This window comes from Peromyscus californicus, unplaced genomic scaffold (genome assembly GCF_007827085.1).
Source record: "Peromyscus californicus insignis strain IS unplaced genomic scaffold, ASM782708v3 Scaffold_8__1_contigs__length_139910024, whole genome shotgun sequence".
Classification (NCBI taxonomy): domain Eukaryota; kingdom Metazoa; phylum Chordata; class Mammalia; order Rodentia; family Cricetidae; genus Peromyscus; species Peromyscus californicus.
Window position 1 is genome coordinate 76,885,685 of NW_026294606.1, and position 18,838 is coordinate 76,904,522.

The window sequence follows — 18,838 nt, forward strand, 5'->3', positions numbered from 1 at the left end:
CGCCAGCCTGACAACGCGAACTCCCTGGGTTTAACTTGAAGGGAAACAGGATGATTCTGAGGCTGTGTGGCAAATGGAGTAGAGAAGGAAGATGTGGGTGGAATTTCAAGTTGAGGCTTTCGTGACAATCCATTATTGGACAGTAAGAACTTTGGAATGGCGCTTTAAGAGAATATGAGTCATCCCAGAGACTGAAGAGGCTTTTAAAAGATGTGAAAGTGTTAAGAAATAGAATTCATTCACTCTTTCACCTAGCTTTATTGGGCACAGTTCAGGCACAGGGGATATAAAGATGAATGAATCAGGCCAGGCCCAATTCCGCTTGCTTGGGGAAACATGAGAAAAATTCACAGGGAAGATGTGTTAACCAGAGGCTGGGGGTGGGAATTCAGATGGAAACAGTACTAATGAGGGGACCAGGTCTAGATATGGGGGCTCCAGATGCTTCCCAAGTACCTTAGATGGGAGGGCATCTGGGAGGCAGCCAGAGAAGAGGGGTAGGGTAGGTGGAAGAATTCTCTAATGGAAGTTGCATAAAACATGGATGGTGATATCTCCTCAAACAGGATAAGCAGTAGAGCTGGAGAATAGTCAGATAAACTGAGGTATGGACAGTAGATCAAGCTACCTTGGGCAAATCCAGGTAAAAAGGTAAGTATGTAAAGTTCTACCCCCAAGAGCAATAGGACATCATGGGGTGCTACAGTTTCTTCTTATGGAGATAAGGTGGGACCAGTAGCTATGTGCTCCAGATAACTCAAACACATCTATTTATGTCTCTGCTACCTGGGTGGGTCTGAATTAGGCTTGTTCATCATCTCCATATTCTATACTGAAGTGTCCATTCCTAAAATGCACATTCTATTGGTGGTTCACAATACCAAATGCTGTGTTTTTAAAATATGAAGGTCCCTTGTCCTTATGTCCAGACATCCTAGACTCTTCTTCCTTTCCAAGTACCGGTCAATTTTCAGACGTTTTACTTTGGGGTTGTAGTCCCTGTACTTTCCTGTTTCTAAATGGATGTTTCCAGTCTACCATCAGAGAAACGAAGGAACCTAATTAGTTGGCCTCTGTTAGGCCATGGTAGAGTGTTTGGGGGAACTTCTTTAGTAAAGCAGATATGTGGGTCCCTCCTAGTTCTGCCTGGTTCTCCAGACAGTAAGGTGGCGTGAGTGGGGTCCCACTTGGTATCTCAGTGATTGATGTGTGCCCCATGAAGTAGCCATTGGCCACATGTGGCTCTGTAAATTTCAGTGCCTTGTATCTGAATGCAGTAAAAAAAAAAAAAAATCTGAACACAGTTAAGAATTCAGGTGTTGGTTACAACTAGCCCCATTTCAAGTTCTGATTGGCCACATGGGGCTAATAGCCACTGTTAGATTGTACAAGATGCACATCTTAATGTTTGTGCAAAGTCTGGTTGGACAGTCCTGTTTTAGCATATGGCAGTGAGCATGAGCCAAATGATCCTCGCTACTGGCACCAATCTTGTTAAGCATTCACTTGACAGCAAGTCTAGGCCTGAACCAAGTACAGAGCTGGATGTGGCCTTTCTTATTCCGCTAAGCTAACAAAAATATATCCTGTAAATTATTCCTTGCAGAACTGTTATAATTACTGTACTGCTATTGAAGAAATGCTCAGAGTTCTGCTATTTCCAGCAGAGAATGGACTCAAAGCTAATTAAAATTCTACAGTTGCTCACTGAAAAATCAGAGTGCTTGCCTGACTCACCTTCCCACGGTATCTCCAAATAGCAGCAAGTCACATACATGTCAGCAGCCTTAATGGCTTGAGAAATTCTAGGACCCACCCAAACTTTTGTCCACTTATCCCTGAACCTTAGCAGACCAGCTCCATGCAGGAGCTTACAGAGCTGGTGCAAGAGTTTTTTTTCTTTTTTTTTTTTTCATTTTTCTAAAGAAAATCCACCCTCCATTCTGAGCTCAGAATAGCAAATGAGAATAGATAGAAGGAAGCTGTTCCAGCTGAATGTCATTTGAAAGTCATGCCGAGGTGCCATGAATAACACATAAGTGATTGCTTGAGGGTTGTTTAAGCACCAGCTTGAGACTGAGATCCACACCTAGACCCCATCACCACCCTAACCATGGGGCTTGTCATCAGTATCGAGCCGTGTCATGACTCTGACTTTTCACACCTGACACATGAGGAGACTGGGGTCCAGAGTCGGGGCTGGTGGGACATCAGGAGTTCAGATCCCAGTGGATCCAGCAGGGCACCCATGCAGCAGCTCCTGTGGCATCTACATGACTTCTGTGGACTGAATCCTGCCGCTGACTGATGGCAAGAGAAAAAGTAAAATGTAGGTTTGTCCTGTCTTGTTTTCTGAACTGTGGTCAGTTGATATAAGACATATCATAATTTATCTGGAAAAAAACAAAGCAAATATAATGAGATAGACAAAAGTTGTCTAAAAGGACCGCAGGATGAATGAGCCAATGGTTTCTTTCTATCTTGATCATTTTTATTACCCTGCTCCAGGAACACGCTCATCCAGGTTAAGGCTGAGGCTCCAGGGTGCTACAAGGTTTCTCCCTGAAGAACTTAGGCACACACCTGAGTGCCTCTAGGGACTTTCTGGGCATCTTTCATGCTTCAGGCCTTCATGAACCAGAGATGACAAGATTTGGGCCTTGGCTAGGGGGAGCTGTTAGTCTGGCCTGGGATGCTGTTCTAGTCTCATTTCTGTACTGACAAAAAGCAACTTGGGGAGAAAGAAAGTTATTTCATCTTACAATTTCAAGTTACAGTTTATTACTGTGAGGGAAGTCAAAGCAGGAACTTCAAGCAGCTCGTCACAGCACATCCATACGCAGCAACAGAGAGAAATGAACACATGCACAACTTCTTGCTCATCTGTGCTCAGATGAGTGCTCCATTCTTATACAATTCAGGATCCTTTGCCTAGGGAATCATGCTGCCCACAGTGGGCGGTGTCTTTCCATATCAATTAATTAAGACAGGCATGCCCACAGGCCAACACAGTGTAAACAGTCTCTCATTTAGACTATCTTTACAGGTGACTTTAGGTTGTGCCAATTTGACAGCTAAAGCTAACCATCACAGACACCATCAAGCAAGAACAGAAAACACATCAAGGTAAATTTTCAGATACCAGGACACGTGAGGTACAAATGGGTAGAAGATGAAATATGTGCTTTCGGCCCAAGGTTAAAGTCACACCAGGTGTGAGCCGAGCAGGGAGGTGGGCTCCTGTCTAGCCACATAGACAAAGCACCCAAGGCTGGGGCAGTGACATCTATTATCAAGGCCACAGAGCTGGTCCAAGAATGAACTTATTTAAAAAAAAAACCCACAGGACTTACGCCCCCAGGGCAAATCAACTCCAATAATCTGATTATCTATCAGCCAAATTGAGTAGAAGCAAAGCAGTGAGTAAGCAATCAGAGAATCACTTCAAGAGAAAAGAGCCATGGACTCACCCATCAGGGGCCCAGTTGAGAAAAAAAAAATGGTGGGACCAGCCAGGCAAGGGCTAAGAGGTAGACTTAGATTTGGCGTCAGGGCCAAAGGGAATGCTGGGAGAAAGGCTCCTAGAATCACACCATAGCTGCCAGGGCACCAGTTCAAATCCACCCTGAACTTAAACCCAAATCTCTTGGGGCCAGCAACCTCCACAGATGATTTGAATGGAATCGTTTCTGCTGGGAACTGGATGCTCTCCTTGCAGACGGGGATGCTGCGTGCTTCTTCCAGAGACAGAGGAAGAGGCAAAGATAGGAAATGCCCACACCTCCCTGAGCATGAGGTGGGGGCTCAAAATAACAGCGAAGGGGCAGACTAAATATGGAGATTCGTGGGAAGGGAGAGAAGGTAGGAGTGGGTGGCTGGCGATTCCACAGGCAAGAGCATGCTTTAGTCCAGAGCAATACGAGAGCTGACTTTCTGCCTGCCAGCCAGCAGGGCCCAGACACACAAGGACAAACACAGACCACAGTAAAAGTCCTCTCCTCCCAACAGGGTGACCATCTGTTCACAGTGACATTAGCAGCCCCGCCCCAAGCAGTTCATGAAGTCCTTCTCCCCTCTCTTTATTAGCCCAGGCTGGCCCCAATTTGCCTCTGCCTCCCAAGTACCATGCCCTGCTTCCACTAATGAATTTCCTCTTGATTTCAATGTGATTAATGAGGAAGCGCCTAATGGACTTGAAAGCATGACATCCTTTCCTTTCAGAAGGGAGCAGTTGTGTGACACTCAGTGACTTGTGGACTTAGCCAAGTGCTCTGAAGTACAGTGCTCCTGAAGTAGCCAAGGTCCTCACATCCTCGGTGATGGCTTGTTTCAGTTTTGAGACAGGGTCTTGCTAGGCTGTCCAACTCACCACAAACTCATAATCCTCATGCCACAACCTCCTGAGTGTTGGGACTGCAATCACAACACCTGGCTCCAGAGTTGATTTTGTGGACCACGGATAGCCAAATCCTTGCTGAATTTGTGCTCCATCTTCAGGGTTCCCTTGCCTTTGGTGCCACCAGCCAGAGTACAGCCCTAAACATCAGAGCATCACTCTGATAATAACTGTTAAAACCCAAGGGCTGCAGCTCAGGATGTAGTTGCAGGAGCTGGGGAGCGGAAGACGTTGAGCATCCCTATAAACCAGACTCCTTGCTTCTTTCTCTGAGTTTTTGTGGTCCCAGTGGGGCCAGCTTGGGAATGATTTGTCTCCTCTTTATAGGCAGGTGGGCACACCACCAATTTCTTTGACATAGCAGTTCTAAGTCTTCAGAACCAACATTTGGAAAGTCCCTTGAACACAGCACTAGTATTGTAAGCAGAAATAATTCATGGACGATGACAACAGTTGTCAAGGAATTAATAATATACTGTAAGAATCTACACAGAAAATCTAGGAGACAACTGTTTGCTTATCAACATTTTTTTTTTTTTTTTTTTTTGGTTTTTCGAGACAAGGTTTCTCTGTGTAGCTTTGCGCCTTTCCTGGATCTTGCTCTGTAGACCAGGCTGGCCTCGAACTCACAAAGATCCGCCTGCCTCTGCCTCCCAAGTGCTGGGATTAAAGGTGTGCACCACCACCGCCCGGCTTGCTTATCAACATTTAGACCACTCAAAGGCAGACTCCTTGGTGTGTGTGATTTTGGTAGCTACACTGAGCATAGTTCTGTCAGGCCTCCAAGTGAACAGGACCATGGGGCAGCCTGTTCTGCCCCTTTGTAATTCCTCTGTAGCATCCTTCACGCCAGTCTCTCCAAGGCTGGATTGTTTGTTTTTACCCCTCTACCAACTCTTCCCAGACTCTACAAGTGTTTAAGTTATAATTAAGGGGCCAGAGAAATGGCTCCTCAGGTAAGGGCACATTCCATGCAAGTCTGACAACCTGAGTTCAATCCCTGGAACCCACATAAAGGCGGAAGGAGAGAACCAGCTTGACAAAGTAGTCCTTGAATTTATATATGTGCCCCACAGCACATGTGCGCACACACACATAATAATAATAAATAGAGAAAAGATAATTATACTTTGTCCATTATTTTTAAAATTATGTAAAATATCTACTTTCTGGCAAAACCTCTGGCTGAGAACATTTTGCATTCTTTTCACTTCCAAAATTAGCATAAGTTTTCTTTAGGGACTCAGCCCATTTCGTATTGCTGTACCAGAATTCTGAGTATTTTATCAGAAAAGAGGTTTATTTAGCTCACAGTTTGGAAGGCTGAAAGTCCACAGTTGGGTGGTCCATTCAGGCCTCCGATGAGGACCTCCAGCTACATCATAAAGGACTGGGTAGCATCTTCATGGGAGACCACACAGGGTAGGCAGGAAGCAGGGAAGAAGGATATTGTTCTATTATAACCCAGTCAAAGAATCTAACCCATCCCCATTAGTCCTTACTTATTCTGAGACCAGTACTATCCCAGTGCAAATGTGGCCATGACCCAGTCAGCTCCTCCCCCAATTAGGCTTCCCCCCTTAAAGGTCCCATGACTTTCCAGCACTATCACACTGGGAACCAAGTCTCCCACACAGACATCTCTGGTGGAGAAATAGTGGCGGGGGCGTGTTTGCCACCACACAATAGCCCGTTTCTCGACAAGAGCTTCTGAGCAGAAAAGCAGTGCCGCAAAGCCAGGCTTCATCACTTGCTGCCCTTCCCAAGCTTTGCTCTCACAGTCTTGATCCTTGGGCCTCAGTGAGGACGTGCCACAGACGTCAGGGGTTGCTCAGAGACAGTCAAAGCCTGGACTGGTAAGCCTTCAACTGCTAAGACCCACTGTTCTGGTTCCACAGTGGCTATGAGTCCCACCCAGAGGCAGGAGAATACTTCTTTCTACAAGACTCTAAAGCACTTGCGTGCCCTTCCTGACACAGACCACCAGGCCTTGTGTTGAAGGTGAGGCTCTTGCCACTGTCAGCTTCGGTTTCATGAACCACACTGGCCTGCCAGCTCCTCTCAGCAGAGTTTGGGGTTTGATGGGCGAGTGGATATGATTCTTCCAGCCTCGACTTCCATAGACCTTCCCAGAGCTTTGCTGTCTGGATACTGGACTCCACAAGATTTAGGTGCACAGGAGCATGTGACTGCCTGCCTTGGCATCCACACCCACTCACGTCAGTACTGGTGCCTATACTGAAGAATGGCTGACTCCTCGATCCCAGCCTCTCCTTCCCCCTCTACTCTTCTATATCCTTCTAGGGGATTCCTGTGTGTGGCAGAGCATGCGTGTTTTGATTTTAGCCCCAAAGTACATTGACTTTTAACAACTTGAATAGAGTTAAAAATACCATTATAGCTATCATGAGGAAATTCAAGCAGGTGATCATGTCTTCACGTCTTTCCACCCTCTTGCCTCCTACAGCCCTCAGAGCAACTCTGACGTCAGCTCCCATGTGTCGCTGCCACCTATCTTTAACCAAATCTCAGCCCAGCTCTTGACAGTAGCTTCCTTTAAAGAGAAATGAAAGCAGAAACTCCGGTATGCTATTAGGATCTCGTCCAGGAGCACAGCTATTTTTGAAGCCCCTCCCCCGGCTCTGTTTAACGATTTTTTAAATTATGCCAGACAACTATCAGAAATCATATTGCCGAGTGCTTCACCAACACCTGCCCCCCCCCCCCCCCCCGTGTTTTTAACTCACCGTATTGTTACTCCTCTAAAGTTTGAATGGGGGGGGGGGGGTGAGGACAAGCCTGCACACCCATGGTCTGAATAAGTCAGTAGGCCTAAAAGAGATGAATGAGATTGGCTGTACCAGGCTCCATGCAGGCAGGCCCGGGGCTCTGTGTCTTCCAAGGTGGCACCTGCACCAGGCTAGCATTTCTAATCTTGCCATGGGGTTTGGCTCCAGATTCCTCCTCTGCCCTCCACCAATTTTTATCAATAATATATTCATTAAGGCAGAAGCTAACTTTGAGCTGGTAAGAGCCCATCCCCCCCCCCAACTTGTGAGGACAGCTATGTCACAAAGTTTTGCTCACTGAGTCTGGGGGTTGTTGCAGCTGTTGTGAACACATGTTGGGGTGGGGGTATAAAACATGCCCATAGGGAGGCCAGAGAAGTATATTAGATGTCTTTCTTTAACATTCTCCCCCTTAATTTTTGAGGCAGGGTCTCTCACTGAGCCTGAAGTTCTCTGCTTTGTCTATGCTGGCTGGCCAGCAATCCCTCAGGATCCAGATGTTTCTACCTCCCAGTGTTGAGGTTACAGGCATGCATAGTCATGCCCAACTTTTATGTGGGTGCTGAGGACTTGAACTCAGGTCCTCTTGTTCTTACTCATGGACCCATCTCCCCAGTCACAAAGGTTTAGATTTACTATATTGAATTTCAATCATTTTATTTGTCTCTTTGGGGGGACAGTCTTATTATGTAGCCCTGGCTGGCCTTAAACTCTCAATCTTCCTGCCTCAGGCTCCCAAATAATAGGGACTATAGGTGCATGTTTTCCCTTGCTTGATACTGTTCAGTTCCTGGAATGAATTCAAACCTTCGGCTGAACGTGGAAAAGGATTTGGGAGGAGGTGAGAAGAAAATGCAGGAGAAAGACATTTCCCTTCTCCTAATCACTTCTACCTACTCATCCCCAGGCACCTGTCTATCATTTCTGAAAATACTTTATCCTAAAAAGTTCCCCAAGCACACTGCAAGTAAGGAGAAATGTGTTTTAGACCTTTATGGACTCCAGGGGCATTTGGGGGTATTGTTAGCTTTTGACACAAAGGACTATAAGAGTACCATTTATCACACTGCTGGGCTCCACAGCTTTAAAAAGTATATCTCTCCCTAAAATATAGATAGTAACAGTTATCTAAATAAACTCCAGATAAACTGAGAAGGAAATGTGAACATATCTTCTCATTTTAGGTGAAAATTAAGCAGGTTATATACATAGTCTTTTGACTGTTCTCATAAACAAAAGTGAAAATAAATGAGAGTAGCCATTTGAGTGTATTTTGAAATACTTGTTTCTTCATGTGCTATGGATAACCTTTATATAGCAAAGTTGCGTGTGTGTGTGTGTGTGTGTGTGTGTGTGTGTGTGTGTGTGTGTGCATCCATGCACTTTAAAAACCTCAAAACACAGAAAAGCCTCGCTGTTCACTAGATGTCTGGCATCTGCTATCCTATTCCGAGTGATTAACTCATCTGCAGTGAGTTCTCCCTACTTTGAATAAATCAGACAACCCTGGCTAAGAGAATAATGGCGACCCTTGGCTGTCCTCTGCAGCAACTACCCAGTGAACTCTAGGTGCTTTCATGTATTTCAGACGGGATTTCCTCAAAGGTCTTCCAGTATTTCTGTCCCTAGGCAGTCATTAGTAAGAAATAGAATTAAAAAAAAATGATAGAAGCATCCACGGGGCACATCTCTCATCCCCGATGTTCTGCAGGGATTCAGCAGATGGAAGCACAGCAGTCATTCTGAACGTGGCTGCCAAATGGGGCAGCCTGAGCAGGTGGGGAGAGAAGAGGTACTCTTCAGGATGCTGGAGGATGAGGCTCTCCCGGGAGCTCTGCTTCCGAGCAGGCAGCCTTCAATACCACACCATAGTTCAGGTCTACTGCTGGATGGAGACCACACTCAGCATGGATGGGAAAAGGCTGCCCAGGCCCCTGTCTCCCTTGCTATACAAACAGAAGATGATTTTGTCAAGGACATGGAAGCTGGCCTGGGATCCTAGCCTCAGCCCAGCCCAGTGCTCAACACCTCACACACCCCAATTCATTGTTTCCACCATAGAAACCCAAAGAGAGTTAAGGCCTGTCAACCCTCTGTCAGCCAAGGCTTGACAGATTTCCCATGCACATTGGACAGTCGGATCCCCTGGGGCTGACAGCCATGCTTCATACATCGCATCCTTCCTTGGGACAGAAGTTCATTTTCTATGCCTGCCTTCTCTTCTTCCCATGGATGTCTGAAAACCAAATGGACTTCATCCAGGTCCTGCCTCTGGGTCATTGTATTTCTGAATTTTTTTATGCTTAAAAGAAAAAGAGGCTGAAATTGAATCAGGGCCTTTATTTATCTTGCCATCTCCAAAACTAGCTTTTAGAACCTGATGCTAGACTGGCTGGCTGTTGGGCTTGCTCTGGTAAAGGAGTCGGGAGCCTGCAGACTGAGAAGGCTAGTATGTTCTGGAACTCCTAAAGGTTGCTGCTCCCTGAACTTCTGGTGGTGAGAACAGCTGCCTGGGTTTCTACTCCAACACTAACGATCTCTTTGGGAGTTTGAAGTGAGATCAACTCTAAAATAGCCTTTCTATTTATAATTGTGTGCCCAAGTTACTTTGAATATTTTCATTAGAATCATTCTCTACCTTCACTAACTTTAAGTAAGAATTTACTAGAATCCAGAAAAAGTTCCAGGTACTCAATTGATCGTTTCCCAAGTGGGGATGAATAAATAAGCTCTCCATCCTCTCTGCCCCCTTTTTCCTCTCCCACATTCAGAAATGATTGTGTAAAGAAACTGTATTACTGATAGAGTGATGCCAAGTGGCCAGGTGGGCTTTCTGATAGCGTGTTCCTAAGTTAGAAATGCTTTTCCAGCCATCAGGAGAATGAAATGAAGAATGATATTGAAGTCTACTAAAAAAGTGGGCTTTGGGCCAGGTGTGGTGGCACACACTTTAATCCCAGCAGTCTGGAGGCAGAGGCAGGCAGATCTCTGTGGGTTCAAGGCCAGCCTGGTCTACATAGCGAGTCTCAGGTCAGCCAGAGCAACATAGTGAGACCCTGTCTCAGAAAAACAAAAACAAACAAACAAATAAAAACAGCGGGCCTAAGGCTTGTTTCTTGTCTGAGTGTCTTTTCCTGTTGCTGTGATAAGCACTCTGGTTTCTCTGGCTTATGGTTCCAGGTTATAGTCTACTGTGGCAGGGTAGTCAGAGAAGCAGGAGTGTGAGAGGGCTGGTCACATGGCATGCACAGTCAAGAAGCAGAAGCAATGAATGCTTACAGGTGTCTGACTCACTTTCTCCGTTGTACATAATCTAGGAATAGCCCTGCTTACAACTGAGATATGTTTTCCTAGTCAGTGAACATAATGAAGACAATTCTTCAAAGACTCTCTCAGAGGAGAGCTTCATTTAGCTAATCCCTCACAGGCTTTCTAGAGGCCCTTCTCCTGATGATCCTAGAGCCTGTCAATTTGGCCATTAATGCTAACCGTCATACTTCTCAATTAGATAAGCTTTCCTAGCCAATGGCAAGACAAATGCTGCATGATTCTGGAGAGCTGGCCAAGAACGTGTGTTGATTCAAAGAGAGGGAGGAGGAGGAGGATGCTGGCTGAGTATGTTCAGTTCTTTGTCTCAGACTTGTCAATCAGGTGCCACTGGCCCCCTTGCAAAACCTAGAAGGAGCAGAGAAGATTCTGGGACATGACTCTGCAGCACTATGTTATTCTTTTTTTTTTTTTTTTTTTTGGTTTTTCGAGACAGGGTTTCTCTGTGTAGCTTTGCGCCTCTCCTGGAACTCACTTGGTAGCCCAAGCTGGCCTCGAACTCACAGAAATCCGCCTGGCTCTGCCTCCCGAGTGCTGGGATTAAAGGCGTGCGCCACCACCGCCCGGCCACACTATGTTATTCTTAATGAGAAGAGCTAGGATCCTATCCAAGGCTCCTGTTGGTCAGCTTTCCATTGCTGTTGTGAAATACCTGAGACATGCAAACTTTATATAGAGAAGAGGTTCACACAGCTCAACATTCCAGAACTTTAAATGCTCACATCTGGTGCTGGTATCCTTGCTGGCAGAGTCCCGAAGCAGCATTTCATGGTAGAGATAGGGATCTTTGCCTGTGTATATATGTATGTCTTCTTATAAAGCCAAGACAATTCACTCATGAGGGATCTATCCTAATGACCTTATCTAATCCCAACCAATTTCCAGAAGTCTAATCTCTGAACACCATAGCCAGATGATGCCTCACAGTAGAGATTTAATGTCAATATATGAAGCCTTGGGGAATACAATCAAATTATATCTGAAACATTGCTGCCCCAGCCCCAGTCCAAAAACTTGAGAGCCATTCTGCTATCCTTATCCTGCTGTTCTTCTGACAGCCAGCAGAAATCTGCTGTGTGGCTTGAAAATAAAGAGATGAGAATGTATAGCTCACTCAGAACACTGATTCTCAGTCCAGTTTGTCTATCAGGGTCATACAAGTATCCTCATGACCTCACCATTGCCTCATGCAGTGTATGAGTTACACTGCCTGGTTACAAAAGCAATCAGTTGGAATGAAGCAACAGAGGACTCTCTTCAACCCTGGAGTTGGATTTTCACATAGGTCATCACAAGGACCAGGGGCATGAATCTGACGTGTAAAATGCACCCTTGAAAACTCAAGTTAAGGATACAGACACATTCCAAGCAGATGGTGCTTCATCCTCGGCCCACTAATATCCTGGAAACATCCACAAACGAACAGATCTGAGCTTTCAGTTGGATCATCCAGTGCAGTTCATCTCCAACTCAGGAGTAGACTCTGTTTCCTGTTCTCCCTGTGCGACTCACACCAACTTATCCACCAACCTTGAGAGAGGAAAGGTTCAAATCACATGAAGAGGCTGGTAGAAAGCAGGTTCTGGTCCTAGCTGTTTCCCCTGGTATGGCTCATCAGTGTTCTGTATTGCCTTGAGAGTGTGTATGTGTGTATACACACTGTAGGTGTGTGCATGGGCATGTGTATGCACACATGCTTCACTGCACATATGGAAGCCAGAGGTCAACATCAGAGACTAAATAAAGAAAGAATACACATTACATCAACCTCTCACCTGCACACACACGCGCACACACACACACACCCACACACACACACACACACACACACATGTAAAGCTGTCAAAACATTAAGGCAGAGCTGCGTGAGTGCACACGCACAACCACTGTGATACGAGTGTCGGAAGAGGCACCCTGTTGGGAAACTGCTGCCTAGCGTTGGTGGATGTGGGAGAAAGGAACCGGATCTGGGACTTGACCTCCAGTTCCTGCCCTTCGTTGAAACAGTTGTCTGGCCTTGGAAAAACCGTTTCCTTTATCTGGAAGGATGATAAAGCTTCTCCAGTCACAAAAATACTCCAATAAAACGGGAGATCGTCCCTCCCTTTTGTGAATGGAGACAGGAAAGCTATACTTATCTGGAAATTGGTGCCATGTGGTCCCAAGTCAAGTACACCACTTTTAAATACATTGTTTGAGCTAAGTTTCACATCATTCGATCAGGTGAACATTTTATTTTATTTGCAGTTTGTGACATTCGTTAATTGTGAGCTCTCATAGGCCTCCCATGCCTTTTTTTTTTTTTTTTTTTTTTTTTTTTTTACAAAAGAACCTATATCCTGGGGTATTAGAATAAGTGGGAGCTTTTCTTAGCGCCGCTCCATTTTCCATCCTACGGAAAACTGGATTTGACAGCTAATGGATCTGTTTTGTTCTAAAACTACCATCTGTTCCCAGGGCACTTTTTAAGGTTTCTATCATTTTTTATTGTGTGTGAGATATATAAATATGTACTCATAATTACTCACTTCCAAGAAAAAAAAAAGTAAAAGCACAATTACAGTTAAACACAAAGAGATGATGTTTAAACACTGTAGCTAGGTTTAAAATTTCAGCAAGTGAAGGAACTCCGATGCCCACTGACCCTCTGGCTAGACATACATTTGCTGCCCCAGTAAACAAAAGCTTGCCTTCCTGCAGCAGAGTTGCAGGCAATGCTGGGGTTGGTTGCATGATCATAGCTTCGAAAGGTGTGCCCACTCACTGCAGCTGCCACCACACTCCAGGCGTATACCAAGTCTTCAGGCGAAGGTCTCAGGGTATTTGAACTTTGGCCCCCAATCTAGTTCTGTGCCTTTGTTTACCTGGCTTGTCTCTTTAACTCCTTCTCCAGCTCTGTGATCCAATGAAATCTTCCATGTGACATCAACCAAGATAACTTAAATCAGTTTTTTCATTTGCAGACACCCTGCCCCGCGACCACCCGCTTACTGATATAGAAAATACCAAAAACTAGATGTCTTTTGTTCAGTTTCTTTGTTCTTTGTTCTCCAGCTCACCTAGTAGTGGTATGAGCCCATGAGATGTCAATAATGTTTTATCACTCCCAAGTGACGCAGATGCCCTTTAATTATGCTTGACCTCAGAGTGTATCTACCTTCACCAGAGGAAGCCAGGGCAGGCAGCAGTAAGGAATAGCTGGTCAGCTGGTGACCCATCATTCTCCAGGGGATTTGGTTGGTGCGTGTCTAACACAGGGCCGCTCTGCTGGAATGGAGAACTTGATTTCTTCTCCTGAGCTAAGAGCAAGTCTTGGAAGACTCCTTGTGTCATATGCAAACAGCACTTGGGAAGGCAGCCGAGCAGCAGGCACCAAGGGCAAAGAGATGCCAGTGCTGCCATGGCTGGGCAGCTGGAGGAGAGCATGCTGGGGCCTCATGCTGGGCAATTGGAGGGAACCCAGGAGAGTGATGTTGAGAGGAGCGGTCTGTGGGGGTAATGACCTCGAGGGAAGCTGGTTGGGAGATGACTCCAGAGTGGTGAGAGATGGGGATGTCCTCCAAGAAGGGAGGAGCTGGTCATCTATGGGACTTTGGGTTAGAAACTTTAGGGTGCTTGGGATCTGGGAACCTGGAGGGACAAAGTCTCTGTTCATTTGTGGAGCAGCAGGTTGTTCAGAACAAGATTTCTATCATACAGACTCAGCTTTGCAAGAACTATATGATGAAGTCAGGAAGAGTGAAAAGCAACCTCCAGATGGGGAAGTATTACCAGAATTGCCGGGATGTGTAGGAAGAGATGGCTGGAAGGATAGAGACACTGGATTTAGTCTTTTCTGGCTTTGAGGGGAGGAAACAGCAGGAGGATGGGGGCTGAATTTGACTCAAAGCTGGAAGCCTCAGAAGTGGTGTCCTTGGGTCACATGACACATAACATGAAAGAATAGAGGGCAGCTGGGCAGAAGAATTCTTCTAGAGTTGAGACTGGGTAGCATGTCTATGATTGATGGCTTTAATACGCTTATATTTCCACGGACTTATGAAAGCCAGACCACTGGATTGCATGTCTGTCCCACTTCCTAACGTTTAAAAAAGTTTCTACAGCTTATGAGACTAGGTAACAAAAACAACTAAGCTCAACTCTGACATCATCCCCACTCATTGGTTATTTAGCTTTTCAAATAACCCCAAAGAGAGAGCAAGAATGGGAAAGAACATCTTCATAAAACTCTTGGCAGAAAACAAACGTGTAAAGTGGCTCCTTGAGGAGTTCTTGGAATGGAGCAGCTGATTCTTAGATCAAGGCAAGACAGAATGAATCCTGACACTGCCCAATGGTTTGGTCTAATGGTTACTGAGTGGGAGAAAAAGAAAATTTCTGCGCCTTCGGAATTCTCATCTGCGAAGCTACTGTCTATCAGATTTTGAAGTGCTATTTGTATTGGTGAGTAGTAACCCGGAAGAAGTTCTCAGGGAAGTTCTGTGAAGACAGAAATGATAGTAATTAAGTAGACCATCCATATTTTATCTCTTGTAAATGTTATTCATTAGAAACCATGATGGTTTGGCTGTGCACTATGCCACTTGGGCTGATATTTTCATGCTCAGTCTTCACTTTGTGATGTTATTTTCAGGGCTGTGGAGCATTTAGGAGGTAGAACCTGGCTGGTGGAAGTGGGTCACTAGTATAAGCTTTTTAAATATTTATCTATTTATCTATTTATTTATTTATTTATTTATTTATTTATTTATTTATTTATTTTTACATTTCAATTTTTTTCTTTAAAAGGAGTGAGTTGTGTACAGGGGGGTTAAATGCTTTATAGACAAGAAAAAAAAACTGCGCTAGAACCAACTTATTCATCATCATCATCTTCTTCTTCATCTTCGTCTTCCTCTTCTTCCTCCTCTTCCTCATCCTCTTCATCCTCCTCCTCATCTTCCTCTTCCTTCTTTTTCTTGCTCTTTTCAGCCTTGACGACCCCCTTCTTCGCCGTATCGGGTTTTCCTTTAGCTCTGTGGGCAGCGATATCCTTCTCGTACTTCTCCTTCAGCTTGGCAGCCTTCTTCTCGTAGGGCTGCTTGTCGTCCGCAACGGTGTTGTTCCACATCTCCCCCAGCTTCTTCGCCACGTCCCCGATGGACAAGCCGGGGTGCTCTCCTTTGATTTTGGGGCGATACTCAGAAGAGAACAAGAAGAAGGCCGAAGGAGGCCTCTTGGGTGCATTGGGGTCCTTGAACTTCTTTTTGGTCTCCCCTTTGGGGGGGATGTAGGTTTTCATTTCTCTCTCATAACGAGCCTTGTCAGCCTTTGCCATGTCTTCAAATTTCCCCTTATCTTTAGCAGACATGGTCTTCCACCTTTCTGAGCACTTCTTCGAGAACTCTGAGAAGTTGACAGAAGCATCCGGGTGCTTCTTCTTGTGTTCCTCCCGGCAAGTTTGCACAAAGAATGCGTATGAGGACATTTTGCCTCTCGGCTTCTTAGGATCTCCTTTGCCCATGTTTAGTTGATTTTCCTCCGCGAGGCACAGAGTCGCCCAGTGCCCGTCCGGCTCGCGCTTGCCCCGGCGCTGTCTCTATGGAGCTCAGGGTACTGCCTATTTATTTATTTATAGTCAGGGACTTACTATGTAATCCTGGTTGGTCTGGAAAGCTTTGTAGACCAGACTGGCATTAAAGTCCCAGAGATGCACCTGCCTCTGCTTCCCAAGGGCTAGGATTAAAGGTGTGTGCCACCACACTCAGTCCTAGCGGTGGGCTTTTGAAGGTGATATCTTCCCCTCTGTGACTCAAGGTTGGATTCTACCTTTGTGGTCTCTAAATATCATTCTTCCTGACCCATTGATAAGATAGATCTGGAACCTGGGCCAGCACGACAGATAAAAGACAGTTTCAATGTTGTTGGTCTGAATTTGAGCAAGAAGCTTCAAGCCAGCTTTGTGGAACCTTTGCCTTTATTGATCTTCTTCCCTCTATCTCTATGGCATCAAACAAATCTCCCAGTTTCAGGAGCACACATACACAGTAATGATGCATCTGATCATCTTTTACGGAAGTCCTTAAGAACATGGACTGTGACCTTTCCCTCCTGAAGGCTGCCAGTATCAGTGCCAGAATCAGAGGTACCCTCCTCTAAGCATCATCAAGGAGAGATGCCAGCAGCAGCTCCGTTACAGCTCGTTCTAAAGAGAAATGCAGTCTGGTCTGTGGCCTTTTTTTATGTCAAAACATAAAGGAAGCCTGTTGCCATGGGCCAATCATTAGAGGAAGGGCTCATGTGATTGATGCCTCCAGAGCCATCTCTTCCCAGTCACCCTAGGTGTAATTTACTGATCTTGCTGTCAGCTCAGAGCAATCAGCTTCTTTCTCAAAGGGCTCATGGCCTGGGTGGGTGCTTTTGTCCCTCCGTTCAGACAGTCATGAGACTGTCTGCCTCCACTATCTCCACAGGCTTGATGGGAGAATTGCCTGCTTGCACTAAGACAGCTTTCTGATGCTGCTATATTTAAAAAGGAAAGCACCCTTTCTTTGTCCTGTCCTGTAAGGGGGGCAAGGTGCCCTCTTGATTAGGTGTCTGCCTTGCTTCAATCCAATCCATCTCTTGTGGTATTGGGTATGACAGTTATAAGCTGACATTGCTGTAGTGCAGCCCTGAGGCTTGTCAGGAAATGGGCTTCACCCACACCTTGTGCCAGGGGAGCTGCCAGGAGTTGAGGGAAATGTAGCCTTATCCTTAGTGATTCAATTAGAAAAAAGGCATGAAAAGGAAAAATTAAACCTCACCCAGTTCTCCTTCACATCTATCCCGTTGGATGTTTAAAGGAATGTGGGGCGATTGGAACCCTCCAGGGCTGATGGGACTGTAAAGGGGTGCAGCTGCTTCAGAAAACAGTTTGGCAGCTTCTCAGAAAGTTAAACATAGAATTACCATATGATCTAGCAGTTCCACTGCCGGTGTATACCCGAAGGAATTGCAGGTGGTGCCTTTAAACAGACACTTGCTCATAGCAAACACGGGGCTTATATAATACACATCAAATACAATGCATATGGTAGCGTCAGTCTCAATACCCAGCAAAATGGGGAGAGAGACTTGTGTCTACCAACCAATGTGTGGATGAATAAGATGACATGTTATCTAGCCCTAAAAAGGAATGAATTATTGACCCAAGCTGTGACACAGATGAACCTTAAAGACAGTATGCCAAATAAGACCTCATGGGAGGTACATGATTCCACTTGTATGAGAAATAGAGAATAGATAATTTTACAGATGAGAAACAATAGAGATTACCAGGTTCTGAATGGGAGCGGGGGTAAGACCATGGAGCTATTGACTAATGAACAGAGAGTTTCTGTTTGCAATGATGAGAATTTTCTGGAAATGGGTAGAGGTGAGGGCTGTACAGCACCATGAATGCACTGAGTACAGCACCATGAGTGCACTGAGTACAGCACTGTGAGTGTACTGAGTACAGCACTGTGAGTGTACTGAGTACAGCACCATGAATGCACTGAGCACAGCACTGTGAGTGTACTGAGTACAGCACTGTGAGTGTACTGAGTACAGCACCATGAATGCACTGAGCACAGCACTGTGAGTGTACTGAGTGCTGGTGAAGTATACACTTAAAATGGTTAAAACAGAAAAAACTGAAAGTGTGGAAGCTAAATTTCCTTTGCCCAGGTCTGCCAAGGATTGAGGTGTCTCAGTTCCATCTGGAATCTTCTGCCCAGGGAGGGGTCTGTGAGTCTGTCCTTACCTGGCTAGGACATCTATGAATGTGTCAGGACCTGACCACAGAGAGGACCAGATATTTTCTTCCAGAAAGGGGGTTTTGCTGAAGCACTTTAATGTACACTGCTGGTCAAACGACTCCACAGTCTGTAAGTCCATCGCAGCATGAGCCCATTTTTCTGCCTGTCCCGGACAAGTGAGTTGTGCTGGGTCCCGGCCTCCTCCTCCCCAGGGAGAAACCTTTTCAAATGAATAAAATATGCCTGAGCAGTCAGCCTTCACCGCTGATCCCCGTCTGCCTCTGCAGCCCCTTTGTTTTCCTCTGCCCTTGACAGGCATGATGGCTGTGCTCACAAGCCGGCTCTGATTCCTCTGAAGTGGAGGGTAACAGGCTGTCAGTCAATCCCATCTCACCGGTTTAATTTAGACTCTAATGATTAGCAGTGGCAGGCTACCCAGGACTGCACACGGGCCCTTGTCCCCGCTGCACACAGATAGCCCTTCCCAGTGTCATGGTGGAACTGGGATAGGGTAACCCAACAGGGGTGCCTTCTGCACTGAAAAGGGAAGCCCTTCCTGAACATGG

The 18,838-nt window shown here is 45.7% G+C and overlaps 2 protein-coding genes across 2 annotated transcripts in view; one reads left to right on the top strand and one right to left on the bottom strand.

Moving 5' to 3' along the window:
* Positions 1-18,838, top strand: part of Jcad (junctional cadherin 5 associated) — an 82,871-nt gene that overhangs the window by 7,928 nt on the left and 56,105 nt on the right. The gene's annotated exons all lie outside the window — the stretch shown is intronic.
* LOC128103229 (high mobility group protein B1-like) lies at positions 15,327-16,105 on the bottom strand. Its single transcript, XM_052727406.1, has one exon. It carries the CDS (start codon positions 16,013-16,015, stop codon positions 15,368-15,370), a length of 648 nt encoding a protein of 215 aa, XP_052583366.1. The 5' UTR covers positions 16,016-16,105; the 3' UTR covers positions 15,327-15,367.

Excerpts from the sequence above, each read along its gene's own strand:
- LOC128103229 (XM_052727406.1), bottom strand. The coding sequence starts at position 16,015 with ATGGGCAAAGGAGATCCTAAGAAGCCGAGAGGCAAAATGTCCTCATAC.